At 33.2% G+C, this 23,294-nt stretch overlaps 2 protein-coding genes across 9 annotated transcripts; both read right to left on the bottom strand.

Moving 5' to 3' along the window:
* Nucleotides 1–3,931: 3,931 nt before the first annotated feature.
* Nucleotides 3,932–12,408, bottom strand: LOC110629739 (protein CROWDED NUCLEI 4). 8 transcript variants are annotated; one of them, XM_021776836.2, is made up of 11 exons: nt 11,946–12,085; nt 10,073–10,806; nt 9,387–9,928; nt 8,932–9,288; nt 8,331–8,540; nt 7,993–8,246; nt 7,364–7,634; nt 7,162–7,245; nt 5,141–7,020; nt 4,746–5,016; nt 3,932–4,467 (listed from the first exon to the last, which is right to left on the bottom strand). In XM_021776836.2, the coding sequence occupies exons 4-10, from the start codon at nt 9,112–9,114 to the stop codon at nt 4,851–4,853; spliced, it is 3,048 nt and encodes a 1,015-aa protein (XP_021632528.1). In that variant the 5' UTR covers nt 9,115–9,288; nt 9,387–9,928; nt 10,073–10,806; nt 11,946–12,085; the 3' UTR covers nt 3,932–4,467; nt 4,746–4,850. The 8 variants fall into 8 exon arrangements, with proteins under 8 accessions (XP_021632528.1, XP_021632531.1, XP_043805503.1 ...); XM_021776839.2 differs by lacking the exon at nt 8,932–9,288; XM_043949568.1 differs by lacking the exons at nt 8,932–9,288; nt 9,387–9,928; nt 10,073–10,806 and having other exon boundaries at nt 3,932–4,492; nt 11,946–12,408.
* Nucleotides 12,409–15,924: 3,516 nt separating this feature from the next.
* LOC110630007 (lysosomal Pro-X carboxypeptidase) lies at nt 15,925–20,192 on the bottom strand. Its single transcript, XM_021777291.2, has 10 exons — nt 19,710–20,192; nt 19,438–19,624; nt 19,205–19,338; nt 19,004–19,116; nt 18,797–18,920; nt 18,278–18,427; nt 17,994–18,149; nt 17,695–17,774; nt 17,565–17,614; nt 15,925–16,397 (listed from the first exon to the last, which is right to left on the bottom strand). Exons 1-10 carry the CDS (start codon nt 20,124–20,126, stop codon nt 16,258–16,260), a joined length of 1,551 nt encoding a protein of 516 aa, XP_021632983.1. The 5' UTR covers nt 20,127–20,192; the 3' UTR covers nt 15,925–16,257.
* Nucleotides 20,193–23,294: the final 3,102 nt, after the last annotated feature.

The raw sequence follows: 23,294 nt of genomic DNA, 5'->3' as shown, positions 1-23,294 counted from the left end.
GATTCAAAAATACTCCATTTACATTACTTCTTCTTTTATTATCATAACTAAAGATTCGAAAATAATTTTTTTCGAGAAAAGAGAAAATGATGCGAGTACGGAAATGACAAAAATTTTCAATAATAAGTTGAGCATTGAAGACTTCATAATCTTCAAAGATTCAATATGGAAGCTTCAAATCGTGAGAAATTAAGGAAAATTTGAGTTATTCGTGTTAAATTAGAAGACAAAAAAAATAAAAAAAAATAATTTCTTAAAATTTGTGGTCCAATTTCAGCTATTATTAATTTATTTTTAGAACTTCATATATGAGATATTTTAGTATATTTTGATTTCTCTTATAATTCTATATAAAAAAGAATTTCGAATTGCTAAAAGGATGGACGAATTTCGCTGTTTTAAATCAAGTAGAAGATTTTCAATATTTTCTTTTCTTTTTAGAAGTAATAATTATAGAAGAAAGTATATTTTTATTTATATTCTAATTAGGTTATGATTTATTATTATTATTCTTTTATTAGTAAAATTATATTTATTTTTCTTTATTCAAATAAAATTATTTTATATTTTTTTTATTTCAATTAGTATTTATTTTATTTTTCAATTTTATTAAATTTTATTTTATTTTTCTATTTTATTAAATTTTATTTTATTTTAAATAGATTATGATATATTTGACTATAAAAAACCTTTATTTTGTAGATATAAAAAAGGTTGAATTCGCAATGAAAATTTATACTTAAAATTTTAATTTTTTTTATTATTTAACAATTTATCACATTTAACCATGTAACATTTTAATATAGATTTTTTCATTTTATATTTAGTTAATTTATTAAAAAAATTTTGTGATATTCTTTAATTAAAATTATTGTTTAATTATTTATATTTCCAATTTTATTAATGGATAAAAGTGTAACAGAGTAATTTTTGAAATATATTTTCATTTTGATTTGTATGAAATAATATAATGAGATTTTTTACCATAATTAAAATAATTATTTAATTATTTATATTTTTAATTTTATTAATTAGTAGAGATGTAGCAGAATAATCTTTTAAAAATATCTTCACCTCGATTTGTGTGAAGTTATATGCCGAAATTTTTTACGCATCACAGCTTTCTAAAAAACTGAGTCATAACAAGTTTTTAAAAAATTATCTAAGCGACAATCGAAACATACGTGGTCCACATAGCCTAATCATCATGGATTGCAAGCTAGAGGAATAGGGCCATAGCAGCCTCCGTCTCCTTTGGCCATGGAGAGGCTATTATGAGCCGAAATATCCGATGCCTATTTCACCATCCTTCTATAGCCACACACTCCTTCACCAACCAAGAATAACAAATCCACAAGATCCTGAGAAAAACCTCACCATACGCACCCATATGCCAAAATAAAACTCCAACTATGCGTAAATAAGGCAGGAGACTGCAGAAATGAAATAGTCTCTTCCTCGACAAAATAACAAATCGGTTATCCTGTTCCGAAAGGCAGAGGATTTCACTAGCTACAACTTTTATTGTGTATGAAGAGAAGCAGAAAGAAGTTAAATTTAAGAGAAATTTCTCTCTACAATTCTAGAGAGATTGTTATTTTTTGGAATTAGATATTATTTAATACTTGTTTAATATAATGAAATTTAATAAATTAATTATTTCCCATTTCAAAAAAAATTAATTAATTATTTCAAGTTTAAAATAGACAGGCTTACAAAATAATAATTATAATTTAATTTAAAAATTTTAACTATTTCTCACTTAAACTAATTAAAATTTTGACTTTAATGAAAATATCATTTCATTGACAGAATTAAAATTTAAAAAATAAATTAATTAATTAACATAATGAATAGCAAATCTTAATTAGAATATTTTTAGCCTCCTATCTGGATAGATGCTATACTTATATATGGATTTGTCGGAAATTCATTTATTATATTTATTTTAAAATCATTTAATTAAAATATCAGTATATTTTATAAAATTAAATTCTTTAATCATTTCATAAAAAATCATTAATTACCTTAAATATTTATATTATTTAATACTTATAATTTTAACTATATATATTATTTAATTTTATAATTTTAAAATGTCTATATTATTTAATTTTTCTAATTAGTGTTACAATAAATTAATTAATAATTAATTTCTCTGATAAAAATATTAAACATTTTAATTTTATAAAATATAGGTATATTTTAATTAGATTTATTTTATAATATAGACAAATTAATAAATCTTTTAAAAAATTTAAAGACTTATGGTAATTTTCCATTATTTATTTTGGTAGCGGAGCGTCGAATACTACAAGGAGGACAAGAGAAGGCCCATAGATTACACGGCAATGGTCGCTTAGATCTCATCGTGCACGTGATAAAAAGTATCCACCAATGGAACATGAAATGAATAAGCCCATGTGTCAAATACACTCACCTACAAATTCATCCTCCACCACACCACCTATGATATGTTTGGATAGTTTTGAAAACAGTTGAGTCTTATCCGTGAGTCCGACGTATATTTTATCTCAAATAAAAAAGACATGCATTTAAAATTAAAATCCCTAAAACCGTTAATAGTCGTATTCTCAAATTTCTCTTTATAGTCTTTTTATAATTTGATACTCTCGTATTTTTTTTCTTTTTAAACCTAACTTTTTCCTTCCCTTTTCTATAAAAAACGATATACGACAATTGACTATCGATGAAGAAGAATATGTTCTTGTTCCTTTTAAGAGAGACAGATATATTAATAGGGACAGATATGTTCCGGATAGATATGTTCCGGACAGATATATTCCGATCGTCACTTATGATTTCTATATGGTGGGGATGTTTCTCATATACAATCCAATTAATTTTCAGAATATACAGACCTATTTAACATATTTATGACATTTTTTAGAAGGATATCTATTATGAAATTAAAAGCAAAAGGATATCTGTTTCGGTTTGTTAATAATGTTGATTTTGAAAATATAGAAAATGGTAACCCTTGATTGTACAATCGATTTCTACTTGTTTGGAAGCAGATATAAGATAATGAAAATTCTCTCCATATGACCATATCCCTCTAACTCATTTTGATTTTTGGGTTCTGATTAAAAATCTTCCTTATGATTATTATAATGAAACAATGACTAAATTGGTTGAAAATTTTGTTAACCACTGTAAAGAGTATGATATGAAAAATATTTCAGCTACATCGTTGAAAACCTTTAATGATTTGTGCTCGAGAGATTATAAAAAATGAGAAAATGAGAAGAAATTATCTTACGCAGTAGTTTAAACAGACATTTGAGGAGCATTTTTACCAAGTTATCATATACAGAGGTTTAATTTTGAATGATTGTAAATTTTTATTAGACTTTAGAACTGATATTTTTATTAAATGGGTTTATCATAATACTACTCTAGTTGCTCGTACTTTGGCTAGAGAATCTATTAGATATAATTGTCTCTCTATTTGGGATTATATCCCTCTTTACTTGATAAAATTTTATTAATACAATTAGTAATTTTGTTTAAAAAAAAAAAAAAATTCTCTGAACTAATTCTTCGAGTTTCCACATAGATTGTGGAGTGTGTTTGAATATAATTTATATAGAACTAAGAATTTTAAGCTTTGACAAACAATTACCATATTTCAATAATTTTACTTAAATATTGATTAGTTTTGACAAACAATTACCATATTTTTTTTCACAAACTATATTTCTATTGAATATATTAAACTCATCCACTATACTATTTTGCTATTCAAATAAAATTAACAGCGAAACAAACTCCAAGCTCAAACCCAAGATGCTTGTTAACATACAAGGCATGGTAATGTGAATCTCTAAATCTGTGCCAAAACTTAAAAGCACAAAAACCTCACACCATTCTCAAACAGTCAATATCACAAGAAGTAACACATCTTGCATTTGATAGCCAAAGAGCAATAAACAATCTTCATCTTATTTCAACGTATCTCAATGCCAAGTTAGGGATATTTCAATCTAAGTATCAGAATACAAAGCTTTAGTGAAGTAACAGGACCCATAAGCCAGACACGGATGCATTGCCTATGCACAAGTTTCCAAACCTCCTACTCAAAGACATACTAAACATAAACAAACTACCCCATAAAAAAAGATGCAAATCATTTACAAATTTCCACACATTTGGAGACACACCACAAGACCAGTCAACTCACGTAAGTACTCAACCGAACTGAAGTACAATTAGTACTGACAGCATTCTGCACTCCAGCAGACTCGAAAAAAATGATTAGACTGCTCAAAAAACAAAAATAAAAAGCTTAAAGATATTCATATGCTCGCCTGACCATAGACACACCAACAAGGCAACAGCTATAAATCTACAGCTTCTGTTTTGATCTTGTCCTCCCAATATTCTCCACAAACTTCTCACTATTGCCAGGTGTGGCAACGTCACAATCTTCAACCCTCAGATCACCTGCTTTGGATACATCTTAATAAGACTAGCAAAACACGCACATCTAGGATATCAGAAGGAATGAAACTAAAGGACATGTAAAAAGACAGTACCAACAGAAAATTCAATTGACATTAACAGAAACATAAAGCTCATATTTTTATTAAAACCAGCTTATCATAAGGACAATAATGTAAAATCAAACCAGACAAAGAAATCATAAAATGTGAACAAGAAGAACATCTCACTGCTGTATATGTATATGCAATAAATGAAAAGTGTGAGCATTTAACAGTTACCTGAGGTTGATCAGTACCACGTCCAACATGTCCCATTTTATCTTTTAACATTTCTGATACTTCAGAGCTATGTGGTACCCCACTAGACTCCGCACATCTCTGATTTCAATGATCATCTGTGCCTCCATCTTGAACCTCACAGTAATCACATGTCACTTCAGAAGTCACTTCTGAAATTTTGATGATTCTATCTGCATTTACCATGTCATCAGCAGCTTCACCTTCAGTTGAATGGTGATTCTCTGGTGCATTGATCTGGGTTGAAGTTACACTGATAATAGAACAAAAAAGCATTCAATTGTCATAGAAAAAGTAGCACTACCAATTACATTCATCAATACCAGCAAATTATCTGAGAACTTAAAGAATTTAATTTTCCAAGACATGAGCTGTACCAGGGATTATTGGCATCTATGGATAAATTCACAGTAGCACCTTTATGTTGGTTCCTCCTCTTATTGTTCTGTCTTTCATCAGGATGTGGATCAGTAGAAAGAGAGTTCCTTCTCTTTCCAGCATGAATTACATGTTCAGAAAGTGAGAGAGCAATCTCTTCATTAGCATCATCCTTTTTTTCAGATTCTTCATCAAGTTCTTCCTTGGCAATTACATCTTTAGGGGGTTCAAGTATCACATTTGGTTCACTAAAAGTGTATCTCATAGGCTGTCTCTTGCCAGAACTCTCTATTGATTTAAGCTTTTGTTCATGATATCCATTAGAAGAATCCAATTTGCCAGCAGATGTTAAATTTGCATAATCATTATTCAAAATCAGAGACTTTTCATCACTCTTCAAGAGGGGCTTCTCCAGAGAACTTTTGAATATCAGTTCAGTGCAACGTTTTATCCAAGAGAAACGAGCAGAGTCAGGGGATGAAGCAACACCTGATTTTTGCAAAGATGGAGAATCAAGTCCATTTCCATTATTAGTAATATCTACTCTTTCATGTGAAACCAGATCAGTATCTTTTACAGAGGAGTGATTTCTCAAATATCTTATTGCAGAAATTTTCTGCCAGCTAGACTCCATGCTTGACTGTTGCATCTTAGCCACTTCCATGTTATCCATCATAATTTTCACATCTTCCATTTTTTTCAGGTGTTCAATCTGAGCACAAACTTCCTCTCTTTCTGCACGTAATAGTTCCCTCTGTTTTTCTAATTTCTGAGTCTGATCCTTAAGTTCCTCAATGGATTTATTCAGCACAGTCCATTCCTTGTCTCTTCTTTCACGATCTAAATTTATCTCCATTCTCTCAGAATCAAGCTTCTGTATTTCTAAAGCAACCTCCTCCAACCCTTTTGCTGCTTTCTCTCTGAGAGAACTAATATGTTGAAGTTCATTTTTCTTTTCAATCTCAAAGGCTTTCTCTTGACCCCTTAAATAACTTTCTACCTCTTCACGCCTTTTTTCTATACTGTTCTCCAGCTCTCTCTTCTGCATCTCAATACCCAACAAGAAATCTGAATGTTCCTTCTGAATTTTGTTGAACCACTCAGAATGCTCATACTCCATCTTTTTCATGAATTCCTCCCGCTCATGGTTAACCGACTCAACATCACGTTTATGTTGTTCTCGAATTGTTTCCTTCTCTAGACTTAGGCTATCTCGCTCATCCTTGAGTAACCTACAAACAGCTTGTCTCTCCTCGTCTATACGTTCAGCTTCCATACGCATTTCTTCCCTCTTCTCATCAATAAGCTCCCATTCAGTTTCAAACTTAGCCTTTTCAACCTTCAATCTGTCCTCTTCAGCCACAAGCTCCATTTTCTGAGCCCTGACCATATCAACCTCTTCTTTGAGTTTCATCCCCAAAAGTGAGAGCTCATTTGTTTCACTTCTCATATTCTCTAGTTTCTCCTTTGCACAATCAACTTGTTTCTTCTTGTCTTCCAAAGAATTCAAGGACTCCTGGAGTTCTAACTTTATTTTGTTAATCTCTTCTTTTTCTTTCTGTAGAAGTGTTCTTCTCATCTCACTGTCCCTTTCAGCAGCATTAAGACTTCTTTCTTTCTCATCAAGAAAATTTATCTTGTCTGCCATATCTTTCTCTTTGTCACTTAACAACCTTGTCTGAACCTCTAAGTCATGTTCCCTTTCATTCAACATGTCCTCCCGCTGCCGAAGATCCACTTCCCTCAACTCCCAAGCTCGTCTCTTGGCCTCAATTTGGTTCTCCACCAATTTGCAGTTCTTCTCCACTTCAGCTTCAAATTCCGACTTCCTTGTTTTCAGAATAGTCTCATGATTAGCAATAACCTTCTGAATTTCCTCCTGCATGATTCACAATTGCACAATGAAAAAATAAATAAATAAGAGAGGCATGAATATTCAGACTGGTAATAAAGCTGATGGCTTACTGCAAGCCATATATTTATGCCAGCAAAACTGGAGGTTGAGATAGATTTAACTCACAGATTCCTTGCTTGCCAATTTTTCTTTTAAAGCAAGTATATCTTGCTCTCTCTTGTTTAGTAGAGCTTCCCTCTCAATAACAGCCTACATGCACCCAAAAGAAAACAGAAATAAATATATTCTGCAAGAAACTCGAGAATAATTTAGTAGGAAAGCGATTCACACGTTTTTTTTTTTTTTTTTTTCAAGAAAGAGATATTACCTCTTCTCTTTGAGATAAGGAAGCCACAGTCACCTCCAAGTTGGATTTCCTGTCATTCAAGTCTCTAAGTTCCTTCTCAATACTTGCTTTTGAGGCCTCCAACTCCTTTTCTATACAACTTAGCTCTTGAGATTTGCTGGCAACATAATCCTCCCTCTGATTCAGCAAAGCTTGTCCATCCAGTAACCTTTCATGTTCGTGCTGCAGAACTTCCCGTCTCTCACTTAAAGTTTGTCTCTCAAGAACAATCTCCTTCTCTTTTGCATCACAACTAACACATGAAGAGAACACAAAGACCAAAAGAACCTAAAACCAACTGAAAGGCCTAAGCAACCTTGGGCAAGGTTTTATCCATTTTATAGAATAAATTTATGCATAATTTAGAAGTTGGAGAACTGGATTAAATGGCCAAGGTTATTGCCATATATGAACATAAGAAGTCTAAAATCTAAATATTCCTAATCACAATTTTTTTTTAAAGAAAAAAAATTCCAGAATAGTACCAAAACACATACTCAACCTTGAAAGGCTGATATGCCTCACAAGATCATTGGCTAACTAAAATTTCTGCTCCATTCTAATTTCATTGGCTAAATAAAATCTAGACAGTAGAAGGATGAAACACATACTCAGCTTTGAAAATGCTGATATGCCTCACAAGATCATCTTCACGTGCCTCAACTTCCTGGAGTTTTCTTTCTGCAGCTCGATGATGTTGGCTAGCTTCTGCTTGTAAGGCTTCTGCAGCATGCAGTTTTGCCTCAGTATCAGTGTACCTTTTTTGTGCATCTTCAACCATACTGCATGCATCAGCCAATTTACAATCAGCTGCGACCTTAGTTTCAGCAGATTCAGCACGAATCTCATGCAAGGCCTTCTCAATCTATATGATCCATCAGAAAACAATAAGCATTATATGACAGTGATAGACAGAAAAGAATAAGGAAGAACCTAATGAAAACCATACACTTCTTATACACTCTTTCTCAACTCCCAAAGCCTTCTTCAAGCTTTCTTCTCGTTTTCTTGCTTCAGCTAAACCAGACAAGTGTGCAGCTTGATCTTGCTTATGCTTTAGTTCAGTTGCTTCAGCAGAGGCTTTGATTTGCTCGAATATTGAAGCAAACTCTTTTTTTTCCAATATGAGAAGACCCATGTGGTGTTGAAGGTCGTAGATCTACATTAAGTCACACTGTTCAGATACACAGTGAAGCAAGGCATTATACCTAGAACATGGTTTTAACTTTCAAAAAAAGGCTGTTACGCAATTAACAGGAATTATTTATGGGGTTTTCAAAGCCCCGTTACTCGTAATCCCGTTATTTATAGGCAAATTTTGGGTCACATGGGTATTACCTCAATAATTCAAATCCTTTAAATCATATGCATGCATTGTTTTCTTCTTTGTTTCCTATTTCTTAACCCAATATTTTTATTCGATATATTTATTATATAGTTATCCATCTTAGTTTTACTCGTATCTACCCATACCTATTCATTTCATGAAATCAGCAAACTTTTAAAAAAATTTACTACAGGCCTATTTAATACAACTCCCACAGTCTTACGAAGATGGGTTTGCTGTTGGGTTCTAGAGGGATATGATGATCTTGTTCACGGAATGGCGGTAGAGTCGTGGGTTGTGCGAAAATGTGGTTGTATTTTGTGAGAAGCTGTTGTATCTCAGAATGAGATACGGCTGCATGGACAACTTCTGTGGCTTCAATTTGCAAAAAAAAATATTGGTTCATGTATCATATGGAGCCCCTTCCTTCGCAATGGCTCTAATTCTCCCCTTCAGATGCCATAAAAAGTGTGATACTGATCCCCTTTTTTAATTTGCATGGTGAGAGCAGCATAGTCTGTCTCTATAGGCCCAAGAGTTGCCGACCATTGAATTCCCAAAACAATTGGGTATGCCACAACTGGAAGAACATAAAAATCTGCTGTAGTATGATATCCTTGAATGATCAATGAGAGGTTATTTTTTCTCTATTAGCAATAGTAATTTGAAGAGATTGACCTTGGTTTCCAGTTAAGCCACAAATTCCGATCCACGAAACTATGAGTACTGCCGTTGTTGATGAGAATAGCTACATCTCGCCCCTTTATTTTTCCTTATAACCGTAAGGTCTCAGAGTGGTCTGTTCCAGCCATTGCATGCAGTGATATGTCTGGTATCACTTCTGCAAATTCCAGTGAGCTGGTCTCTTCAATCTCATGCTCTAAGCTGTCATCGATGCCGAAGAGTTGAAGCCTCTGGCAGCGGTGGCCTGGGTTGTACCGCTCATCACAGTAATAACACAATCCTTTATCTCTTCTCTCTTTTGCCTCCTGGCTAGAAATTCTGCGGATAGAGGACTGATTGTTTGCAGTTTTGGGAGTAGGGAGGACCCAAAACGCTCGATTGCATATTGCTCTAGCTAGTCCAAGAGATATGGCCACCACTTATATTTTTTCTTTGTAAATTCAACTTCTCTTCAATCAATTTTGCTACTCCAATGACGTCTATCAAAAGCCAGGGTTGCTTGATTTTCACGTCGAACCAAATATCATCTTTGGGTCCTGCAATAAAACATCCCACCAAAAAGGTTTGAGGCAAATTATCAATGTGATGAGTAAGTTTCTCAAATTTTTCTTGATAAGCAGAAACCGTAGAGTAAGGCGAGTGATTGCTTCCGAAAGGTCTTCATAATCGGTAGGACCAACCTTTTAAGAAGAGCCTTAGTGAATTCCTCCTATGTCACGGGACATTAGAATTTGTCGTACCACCTATGCCACTGCAGGGCGATGCCTTTAAGATGAAAGGAGGCGAGGTCAATCTATTGATCAGCTGCAATACCCCGAAACCTGAAATACTGCTCTGCTTTGTACACCCATCCTTGCACATCTTTGCCATCAAACTTCGGGAAGTGAAGCTTGAGTTTCTGCTGGTTGTAAGCATGAGATGTGTTTCCTTGGTGAGAGGTATTTTCTGGAGACTTCTGCTAAAAGGGGTTTTCATTTTCTCCAAGAGTGTGGCTAGAATTCTGTTGGGATATTTCAAGGGTATGCATTTTGAAAAGCAAGGTTTGCATAGTTGAATGAATTTGATCAAACATGGATTCATGCCAACCAAGCGCTTCTTGTATCTCATTGTGAAACTCAGCATCAGTTTGCTGATGAGTTCCCATCGGAGCTAACCTGGCTCTGATACCACTGATAACAAGAAATTAAGGAATAGAGTAAAGAAGGAGAAGCCAAGTCTGACTTCTCCATGAGTGTGGCTAGAATTCTGTTGGGATATTTCAAGGGTATGCATTTTGAAAAGCAAGGTTTGCATAGTTGAATGAATTTGATCAAACATGGATTCATGCCAACCAAGCGCTTCTTGTATCTCATTGTGAAACTCAGCATCAGTTTGCTGATGAGTTCCCATCGGAGCCAACCTGGCTCTGATACCACTGATAACAAGAAATTAAGGAATAGAGTAAAGAAGGAGAAGCCAAGTCTGACAATTTCCTCAGATAGTTTATTCATCCATTTGGCAGCCTTTAAATACAGAATTTGTGGAACACCCACAGCTAAAAATAAGGAAAAATAACAATAATGGATTTCCCACCTACAACTGGAAATAGAAAATAAAGCAAGAATCCAGCCACTACTCCTACAAAGCTGTTGGTTGAGGAGTGTAGTTGCCCATGATCCCTATGATCCTTGCACATTATTAGGACCAAGTAAAAACTAAAAGGGCAGCTGAGACAAATGAAGATATTCTGTTACCAAAAGAAAATGCCATCCTAGAATCAGATGCAACTTCAAAGTAAAACAATAACTCAGGTGTTGAACAGTGAACACCGATATGAAAATTTTCTCATGATGAATAATTTTGAAACAATAATAAAAGGCAATTCCATTCACTCCTTGTCTAACAACTAAAAATATTCTTCACTTAAAGATAGTTCTTTGGTCCAACCCTTGGTTACAATTGATAAGTCATAAGCAATTGAAATGCCAAGCAACTATTACAATCACTGCAATATTTTGTGCAATTATCAAAACTGCAATTCATATTTTTTATGTTGCTCATTTCCTAGATTCAACAGAAGTTCAATATTCAAAAGGAAATGGTTTCAGTTAGCTCAAATGTTAAGGAACTGGAAGAAATACATAAATTTAGATTAATGCCTAACTAGCACCAATAATTCTTATGGAAAAATACCAATAAACCACTCAATTAGCTATGGATATTCAAGTCCTTGGATAATCAGGGGAGTTCCTACTAGTCAATTAGCTGCAATAAGAAAGAAAACGGGATTTTCCACCCTATGCATGGTTCATTTTTATTTTTCAAGTTAAAAGCACTCACAACTGAACTAATTCAATTGAACAGATTCAACATTCAAGTTCAACATCCAAATTTCAATTTTTTAATGCATAGAATTATCCCCTTTATTTTTGTAGTTCTAAATTATACAAACAACGAAAATACCCTCCCAAAATGAAGGGGGAGAGGGGGGGAGGCTAAAGACTGATAATGAAATTGAAAGAACCACCAAAATTTCTAAAATTATAAACGTTTCATAAACCAAGAAAAACAAACCTCAGATTCAAGTTTCGCGATATACGCTATAAGAGCAGCCTTGTCTCTTCTTCTAATGGACTCCTCATCAAACCCTGCCTCTTTGAGCCGCTTCCAGATCGTGCCGTCGCTGAGTGGAGTCTTCAAAACCCTAGCACCAGGAGTTATAGATAAAGCTCTACCATTACTTGGAGTGACCGGGCTCGCCATCCCCGGAGTCCGATCACCAAATAAGGAGTACAAAACCCTCAATTTCACAATCTGGACAGTGACACTAGCAGAATGCCGTGAAAATTCCCCTTCGCTTCTTCACGCACTTTCCCTCACTTATCGTTCTGTACCTTTCTTTTCGTATCTTTTTCTTTCAAATGAAGAGAGAGGGAAGGAGCCACCGACCAGGCGTTTATTTCCTTAGCCGTTGAACAGTAATTTTAACTATGGAAGGGGAATAGTGAACACTGAGCTGGAGTGGCTAGTCATTGAATCTGGATAGGTCAGAGGAGCGGGGCAGTTTAAGCGTCGTCGTTTTATGGGATTGGCATTTGGGTTTTTTTTGGTTGAAGATAAGCTTGCATTAACAGAAAAGGCCTGAGGCCCAAACCTTATGTCAAAGACCAAAACAACCTAAATACAATATGGCCCAGAAAATCCAGATACAAAGATTAAATCAAGCCCCGAGCCCAACTCAAGCCTAAGGAAACCTTAGTTACTCGGCATCACCGGGAGAGGGCAAGAACATTGCTGTTGTCGCTTCCTTGCTCCTCCACCATCCAGTCCTCCATTAACCACAAATGGTGTATGTTGAAGACTAGAGAGGCTGGAAACGAGGTTCTATAGACTCAAAGCCAGCAAAAGCACATATCCTCATGGAAAGAGGAGGAAGAAAGGGACTATGAAAAGCATCCCAGAGACTCAATAGCCACCGACAAAGGCCAAAACTGACGTGGTTCTTCGGTGTCTCAATTATTTGAGTCCCGTGATTTTACTGTAAAGGCCAAAACTTTTACATATTATATTTTAATTTTTTTTAAAATAAAAATATTATTAAAAAATTCAAATTAATTAAATTTTTGCAAAATTTTTTAGTCTAAATAAAAGGATAAAGGTTTGTTCATTTTTTTCATATTTACATTAAATTATAGGTTATTTTTCTTTTTGAAACGGAAATTTATTGATTATTTTATTAATATATTCATATTTAATATACATTTAAAAATAAAATTTATTAATTATAAAAATAAATTAGTAATAAAATAATATCAGCGGATGGTATATTATGAATGAAAATATTAGAATTCACTGTTTTTAACTATATTAATTAATTTTTTTAATTTACGTGAAAAAACAAACAAAAATGATGAGGGATATGAAGTAATTTTTATTCTATTAGTTTAATTGTTTTAACTCAATTTAGCTTAAATATAAAAAAAAAAAAAAAAACTATGCTGAATTTATTTTTTCACTTAATAATTTAGATAGAAAATTAAGAAGTTTAATTTTATGATTTTTTTATTAAATTTGTTAATATCATAATTTAACTTAAAAATCAATTTTAGATAAAATTGATTTTAAATGGAAAATACTAGCTAATTTAAAAAAAGAAAAGAAAAGAAAAGAAAATTGGCTACATTGGAATTACTATAAATACGAACAATAATCCTAATTAAATCCTTTTATTGGACTAAATACAAAAATTACTATATATTAAACAATTTTATTTGAAATCACAAATTCATTTATATTAAACATGTAAATAAAAATAAGTATTATAAAATTATAAATTATGAAATTTAATATTTTAAAATATATTTTTTTAAAATGAAAATTGAGGATTAAAGATTGAGAAATAGAATCTAAAACCTTTCAAATTTATTGAAATGCACTTACTATCAAATTAAAACTCACAATATTTTAAAATATATTGAATAGTTTTTAGCATTGCATTAACTTATGTATTAAATTTTTAATTGCTTGCCATTTTAAGAAATAATTTTATATAAAAGATAATAATATTATTATATTCCTTTATTTGGACCTAAAAATTTTATAGAATATAATATGGTTATGTTTTAATTTGCAGAATGAGTGAATTCAATTATTTTAAGTAGAAAAAATATATTATTATATTGGAAAAACTAAAAAAAAAATTATGATTTTATAGATTTTTCAATTCAAAATTCAATTTGTATTAAAATAATTTCAATAACATCGTCATATTTTTATAACTTTTAGACATCATTAATAATATTATATGAAAATTATATTATAATATATTAATTTAAAATAAATTGAATCACAAATTCTAAAATAATTAAAATTATAATATATTTTTTATACTTTTATTTTTAATTAATAATTACATTTTAATTATTATGTGCATTTCTTAATTGTTTCAAAAAATTACTATTATTTATTAATGGTATGATATTATAAGTCAAGATCAGCAGTATTCGGTTCAAATAAAAAAAATTGATAAAATTAAATTAATTTGATTTTTTATTATTTTGGTTCGGTTTGATTTTTAATTTTAATCATTTCGATTATTTTAATTCGGTTCGATTTTAATAAAAAAATCAAAAAAATTAAATTGAATCGATGAGTGATAATAGTATATTATGTTTTATAATATTGAGAGATTAAACTATAATTAAAGTTAAAATATTTCAGTTAAATTTTAGAATACTAAAAATAAAATGTAGAAAATAAAAAATTTATTAAAAAGTCTAATCGATCAAATCAAATTGAATCAAACCGAATCAGATTAGTTCAATTCAGTTTGGTTTCTATCCAAATTTAGTTCGATTTTCATAAATACTAAAATTTTAATTTTTAAGTTGATTCAATTATAAATCAAACCGATTAAATATTTACAATTAATCAAATGTACTACCTTAACACAAATTAAATTGTAAATCAAAAAATAAAAATGAGTGAAATTATAAGGTAATTTTTTTGTACTCTTTTCTTTTCCATTATACATTAGGATGGCAAGTGCAGAAATGATAATGGTAAATCATTCTACTCAAATTCAAATTCGAGTTGATTTAAACTAAGCACTTGAAGTTTGATCTGCTACTGCTGGTTTGAGAAGCCAAAATCCTGGAGTTATTACAATTGCCAATGCCGTGTTTGGATCAAATCCATCTATTAACCTGATGTTCTGACCAAGGCATTTCAACTGGACAAGAATGTGGTGAATTATCTTCAGAAGCATTTCCCCATTATTGTTTTGATCATGATGTTAGCTGTTAGCATAATAGCGTTTAAAAGTAACTTAAGAGTATAGTCGTTAAAATAAGGAAAGCTGTTGATATTTTATAAAAAGAAAGATAAATAGGATAATATAATCTCATATTAAATATAAAAAAAAAAGCAATTTTGAAATAAATAGATAAATCATAAGTTGGGTACCTACTTGAGACTTCTTATTTATTTATATATATATATATATTACAATTTATAAGCTAAATAAAACATTACTCATAATTTTTTTCTTATAAATAAATTTCATCAATGCACTCACATACTTAATCAGGTGATAAATGTGTTTGAATAAATTTAAAAATGCTTAATCAGATGATAAGTGTATTTAAGTGAATTTGAAAAGTCTCAGCTTCTACCTTCCGATCCCTAATCTCTATTTTAAAAAAAAAATAAGTTTCATCAATTTATATGATGTCCTGACCAAGTAGTTCCAAGGAGACTATAATGCGGTTAATCATCACTGCAACCAGTTCTAAATCAACGACCATTGATTAACATGAGATGATAATATCCTGCACCTTGCCATATTAGTTTGATCATAAACAAATATACCAGACTCCATGTAAAACCCACAAATCTAAAAATTTTTGGGACTCTACCAACTTGCTTATACAGATCTGATCCTATATCTAAGCCCTAACAACCCAGATCCGACCGACTCAAATAACTTTTAAGCCACTGCAAAATAGTTAATATTCATGCTACGTATTCTAAAGATTTTTCATAATAACGCAAATGTCGCAAAGAAACTATTTGAAAACCGTCAAATGGTAAAACTTCAATGGTTATAATGATCGGAACATCCCCATGTAAGCAGAAGAATACACATTAGGAAGGATCACTGACATAAAACATGTGATCTGGAGTGGGTCGAAGTCACATGAATTATGCGAGGAACGTTTTCAGCAAGCTCTCAGATAATACAAATCATATATAAATCGACAGACAACTCTAGATTGTATACAGCAATACTTGCAGACATGGTCAGTTTCGGTTATTCCAGTGAGTAAACCAGAGATAAAAGGCTTCAGATATATAAAAAGCCTTGTACTAGAACAGTGTTTAAACTCTACATGTTGAAAGATGTTTTCTTTTTCTGATTGTAGCTATTTATCCATCCTTCAATCAGCTTGATTTCAGCTGTTCTCTGCTCTACCAACCAATCAGGATCCTCAGGTGTTGATGGACGTAAGTCTATGTGATGAGCCCCTGACACATGGTAGAAAAATACATTACTGTCACCAGAAAAATATTCTTCTCACTTTAGCTGCTTAGTTATGATCCATCTAGCATAAGATCAACTCAGGCAAGCCTCACTCACAAAATACTTGCAATACCTAATAAGAAATCATGCTGACAAATTTATCACAAGAAGAAATCCAAAGAGTTATTGCAGTTGATTATGATGGAATTAAGCAGCATGCCACTCAGAATTATAACAAAATGTAAATGGTAGATATCTTTTGTAACATCAAGCAAACAGATTTCATCCCCAGAACAAACTCAATCAATGCAAAAATAGCATCGACAACTCAAAACTGGATTGACAGTTTGAGAAAACCTTCCAATTTATTAAACTCTCAAGAGATTGAGAGGAGATGAATCATGTGACAAGAGGAAGTGAAATTATAACATCTTATCATCATAAATCGGCCAGCCATTCAGGAGGTTATTTTCTAACACAGGATACAGTGAACTTTATGAATTATTACCAAGCATGCAGGTAGTGATAAGGTAGTGAACATGTTTGCCAAAACTGCCAAACTGGAATAGACTGAATGAAGTGATTTAAATTGCAAATCCGAAAACTGATTTAAAGAAATAGGCTAACTCGTAAGGGTCCCATAGACCCAATACTTATAACAGGGATAGGCTTACTAGGCACAAACTATTAGAAACTAAACAAGATCACATTATTTCTATGATATAATTTGCCAAAGAACCCCATTTTAGAAAAATTTACAGATTATAACTAGTGGTGTGTTTCAAAATTTCCTCAAACTGACCCCAATAAGACGTTGCACACCTTTATGTTGCACACAGCATGAAAATGATGAACAGGTGCAAATTACTTCATAAGAATCAAGAAAAATGCAACCAAGAAGCCCTATCTGCTGCTGATAATATTAACTATAACATATATGCCAAAATTAGGTATATAGAGTCTAGTCCAAAGTATCACTGGAATCATAGTGGAAAATATGAAGTAAACCAAGCATTAGTTAGAAGTCTTGAGCAATCTCCACAAGTTTTAGAAAGCATCCCATGGGAAATAGCAGTAAAAGGATGAAAGCAAAGCAAATGATAATGGAAAATTAAAAGGTACAAATGACCAGAATAAATGAGAGTATGTTGTAGAATTAGTGAAATTTTCACCTTCTTCTGTTACAAGAGCAACAACAGTTTCTGATATATTCTGCAGAACACTGCAAGAAATAACACTGACAACAATAAGGACTTAATATTAAATACTTGATGAAGTAATGAATATATCAAAAATCTGTACCTCCCACCACTCCAAGGATCCAGTAGACCATTAGAGAAAATGATGTTGCTTCCAAAATTTTCCAGCACAGCCTTGATGTCCTTTACAATGAAAAGGAAGGCATGATAATCAAAATTAGCATTAAGGCTAAGCTTTCTTATATCAAGTATAAGATAATATGAAAGTATCTAAAGGTAGCCATTGCAGTCGATGACTGGATTTTTAACTAAAGCATAGTAAAGAGCATTAAAAAATAGTGCAAGTTATACATGATAAAGAAAGCAGCCAATGTTAATAAGAGATTCTATATATTCTCTTACATGTCCACCAAATTCTGTTGTTATCCATTGAGGCCTAGGCACAACCCTGTATTGCTTCCAGCATTCTTCTTTAAAAGAAGTATAATTGAAATCATATGTCGGAAACATGCTTGTGTCCTTACTACTAGCCATAGGCATCACCATCTCAGTACAAGCCTAAACAATGGAAAATAAACAATAGAGGATAAAGATTCAGGTAACACTGATATAAGCTTAAACAAATTGAGAGGATACTGGATAGAAGGTGCAGGCAAAAAAAAAATGCAGCTGTAACACTTCCAAACCTGCCAGTTCCAACCATCCAAGCCATGAGGATCATCATCCAGTTCAAAGCAGTCAACATCCCCAGTATAATTGTAATAGACGCTTACTCCTTCAAAAATACACTCCAGAATGCTGGTCCCATCAGGACAACCATCGATTTTTTTGCAAACCTAACGCAAATAAATAAATAGATATACAAGTTCAAAACAAAAGGGGAGCCTCATAAAAAGGAACAATATTAATGATTACAATTACAAAGTTCCCATGCATAAAGAGGTGAAAATATAATCCATAAAATTAAAAGAACGACAAAATCGTTATACTCCAGAACAACAGTTCCTGACAACTCGGTTTGTCAAGAAAAATGCAGGTCATATGTAAATAAGGTCACATTATCCATTCACCAAATAAACATGTTATAGATTTTCAAGTGGAACTGTACTTCCAAGTTAGCTAGAAGATTTACCAAAGTCCTATACTGTATGTATGCACGTGAATGGCATGATATAATTTAAAAAATACACAAACTTCACAGTGACCTCTCTTATGGGGTGTCCAGGCAGAGGCATCATAAATGCGGAAGGATAGGGATAGTCCACCATCGCCAAGTAACTATAAGCAGACTCTAGCCAGTTTGCAAGTTCTTCCGTGCTATTCAATTCCCTGTAAATCATGCAATTCACTTCAAACACAGATACAACTAGTCTATTAAAAAAATAAAAATCCTTTATTTGCTCATCTCTTACCGACACAGGCGAAAAGTTTTGGTTAATTGCAGAAGTCCATTCTTTTTCAGACCCTCAGATACCAATGCGTCCCATGACTCTTTTACAGTGTTAAAGCAACTGGAGCTTTCCCGCTGCAGACAGAGAAAGATAACAGCTTTACTATAAATAGAATTAACAATTGGCTAAAATAGAGTGGATAAGGAGCACAGCAAACCTGACCTTGAAATCGTTGGAGACAATATTATAAAAAGTTTCCGGGGGCACGATGTCTTCAAATTGAAGAATCGGCGCCGAGGAAGCAAGTGCACCGATTGCTATGTGAGGATACTTCAGCCTCATCCACGCCGCTAGCACTGTTGTTGTTCCATTCAGAACCCACCATTTCATTAGAATTCACTAATAAATGGTTGAAGCATTAGATTAAGCCAAACAAACTATAATAATTTTCCTACTTCCACCATACGATCCACCGAATAACACCACTGGACAACCCTCGGCCGATAAGTTCCTTTTCAAGTCCGTAATCAGCACCGCGAAATCAGCCAGAGCTTGCTCCGCGGTAAGATACGCTAGCGTCGTGGCGTTCTTATACGCCACGTCCCCGCTCCCAAATGGCATTGATTCTCCATAATACCGGTGCTGCAAAAACATTCATAACTACAATTTGAAATAGCTATTTTCCTAGTAATTTTCCCAGTAACAAAAAGGAAAATAAAGAGCTGACCTCAGGGAAAACGACCATAGCGCCGAAACGGGGCGCAATATCCCAAATGAAGCCAGTATTGACGGCGAACCATTCAATGTCGCCCTCATTTCCGCAGTAGAGGAAGATAGGGCCCAATCGGTCGGGACCCACCCAGTGCTCAGTGTTTATGAGGTACCGTTGGGGGAAACTTGGGAGGTCCGAGAAGCTGAAGTGGTCGAGTTGCTGGTAGAAGTATCGGGTCTCATATCGGTACTCTTGGTGCTGGTGGGGTTTGATCGGGTGTGAGAATTTGGTAAGGAAGCGCGGGGCTCGCTTGGACAAGGAAAACTTGGAGAAGCGTGAGGCAACTGATGGTGGTGAAGCTGTGGCGACGCCGACGATGATGATCAGAAGGAGATGAGGGATTAGAGTAGTGGATAGATTGGGGAATCCCATTGCTTTGGAGTTTCGGTTCTTAGTTGTTAATAGCAGCTCGAAAACTGAATCAAGTCAACGGTAAATTTAAACTCAGAAACATAACTGATACTTATACTGCTAATTTTTAAATGTTTATTATTTTGATATTTATTTTATTATTTAAATATTCTTATCAAAATTATTTAATATTTTATTTAAATTTGCATTTATTCAAACATATCTAATATTAATTAATAATACATTATAATATTGATAATACTTATATAAATAATTTTATATTATTAAATTTATAATTATCAAATTAAATTATGGGTATTTTAATTTATCCAAATTCTCTTTCTGACATTCGAAAACATAAAAAAAAAAAAAAAAAAAAATTAGCATTTTATTCCATTAAATATGTTATTTACATTATTATCTTGCTATTCAATGAACTCGAGAAAAGAGAATGAAAAATAAGGAGTTGAATTAGCCAAGTCTATCAAATCTTCTAAATTATTTGTACTAAATCTTCTAAGTCCAACCATATTATGTCCGAATATCTTGATATTCAAATTTGTTAAAGATACACCAAGCATTTGGCCAACTAAAAGCCATGCACTTGTTGAATTTTATCTAATAATTTTTTTTTTATCATATAGGCTTTTTGACAATTTGTATCAAAAGTCTAAGTAGGCAACTGAATATACGCTACATAACAAAATATTTAATCCAAACAATAACATTAAGCAGTTCATTCAGCTCGAAGCCCAACTTAAAAAGATCATAGTACAACCCATAATGCCTTTCAGGAACATTCTTGCCGCTCCACTGTTGCCAACAATAGTCTAACCGAGGACATGGCAAGGATTGAGCATTAAAGAGCGCCTTGCAATGCCTGAGACAGAGAACTCAGACACCAAAACATCAATAAACAAACATAAGCCCAATTTTTAAGACAACAATGCAGAAAAAATAAATAAATAAAAGAAAGCACAAACCCCACTTAAGTAGATCCCAAGACTTAGTTCTAGGGTTAATGAGTTGTGTCATTCAAACCACTTTTAGGTTGTGATCTACCTTTACCTATGGCTTAGAAAGAAAACTCTTAGGAAGATTTATGAAGAACTGAAAGTTCTTGCCTACTCCACATAATGCTTCTTCCACCGTAGGAAGATCGGCTACGTACCAAGTTGAGCTTGCATGTTGTTTTAAAAGTCTTTTCTCATGTCCAGTTGTTAAATGGAATCAAGTAAGGTAGAGCTTGTTAGAATATCAAAAAAAAATAGTAGAAATCGAGAGCAACACAACTGAATAGAGGAAAAAATTACTCTTTCTTCACATTCACAAAAACTCTAAAATACACAGCAATATATAGAGGGAAAAAAATTTAGCGGAAATCTGTTGTAACAGATTTGCTCAATATCTGCACTAACAGCAATTACTCCTACAAAATAGGTACTAACTATTGACCAAGCAATAATAAAATAAATAAAACAACATTAAAAAAAAACAAGTTTAACTACTACAATCACCCCCTTAAACTTGTTTAACACCAATTCTATCTCTCAGCTCATTGAACATCTGCCGTGCTAATGGTTTTGTTAACAAATCAGCAACATGTTCTTCAGTCTTTACATATTCAAGCTGTATATCTCCACATTGAACACAATCACGAATAAAATGAATTCTTGTGTCAATATGCTTACTTCTTTCGTGAAAGACCGGATTATTGGCTAGTGATATGGCTGATTTGTTGTCAACCTTCAATACTGGTTTGACTTTATCATCACCTCTCAATTCTGCAATTATTTTTTTGAGCCATAACCCTTGACAAGCTCCACCTGTTGCCGCTATGTACTAAGCTTCACAAGAAGATAACACAACTATTCTTTGCTTGTGAGAGACCCATGTGATTGGGCTTTCTCCAATAAAGAATATAATCCCTGAAGTACTCTTCTTGTCATCCGTATCTCTTGCAAGATCACTATCACTGAAGCCTACAAGTTTTTCTTTTTCTTAATTCTTTTTGTAGACAATTCTCATTCCAATAGTGCCTTTCACATACCTCAGTATCTGTTTCACAGCATTCATATGTGTCACCGTTGGTGTGTCCATGTATCTGCTGACAACACCAACGGAGTACGCAAGATCTGGACGTGTGTTTACCAAGTACCTCAAGCTGCCGATAATTCTTCTATACTCAGTGGCATCAACAAACGGTTCACCATCTTGTCTTTTTAGTTTACACTTCGGCTCCATTGGAACACGGCTGCTGTTGCAATTAAGCATCCCAGTTTTTCAAGAATCTTGCTTGCATAACCTGCTTGACAAAGAGATATACAATCTGGAGTTTGTTTTACCTCAATCCCAAGATAATAACTCAGCAGCCCTAAGTCACTCATCTCGAACATCCTCATCATTTCTTGTTTAAAACTTTCAATATTTTTTCCATTTGAGCCGGTGAGAATTAAGTCGTCGACATAAACTCTCACAACAGTAACGTCATCCCCTTCCTTCTTCATATAAAGAGCATGCTCAAAAGGACACCTTTGAAAACCAAATGACTTTAAGCTATGATCTAACTTGGTGTTTCAGGCCCTGGGTGCCTGTTTTAAACCATATAATGCCTTGTGTAACCGTAACACTTTCTGTGGATTTGTTTTATCAACAAAACCATCTGGTTGACTAACATATACCTCTTCATCTAACTCTCCATTTAAGAACGCAGTCTTCACATCCAGATGGTGAACTCTCCACTGTTTTTGAGCTGCATAAGCAAGAATAGTTCTAACAGTTTCTATTCTGGCTACAGGAGCAAAGACTTCCTTATAATCAATGCCATATTTCTGCACATAACCCTTTGCCACCAAACGGGCTTTGTGTTTAAGAATCTTTCCGTTTGGATCTTTCTTCAATTTGTAGACCCACTTAAGTCCCACTACTCTTTGGTTCTTCGGCAAATCAGAAAGTTCCTAGGTTCCATTGTTTTGAATTGAATCAATTTCAGACTCCATCGCACGTTTCCAGTTTTCGTCACCAACTGTTTCTTCATATTGTGTTGGTTCCTCCATTGATAAGAAACACAACTCGACTTCTTCATCAACTTCTCTGGTCTCATTATAAATTTCTTGCAATGATCAAAATTTCCGTGGTGGAGTTGAACTGGAATCTGAATCTGTACCTGTAGTATTCGAAGAAGATGAC

This window comes from Manihot esculenta, chromosome 13 (assembly GCF_001659605.2).
Source record: "Manihot esculenta cultivar AM560-2 chromosome 13, M.esculenta_v8, whole genome shotgun sequence".
In the NCBI taxonomy this organism is placed as follows: Eukaryota; Viridiplantae; Streptophyta; class Magnoliopsida; order Malpighiales; family Euphorbiaceae; genus Manihot; species Manihot esculenta.
The sequence above is the reverse complement of the archived record's forward strand: the minus strand, read 5'-3'. Positions and strand labels throughout refer to the sequence as shown.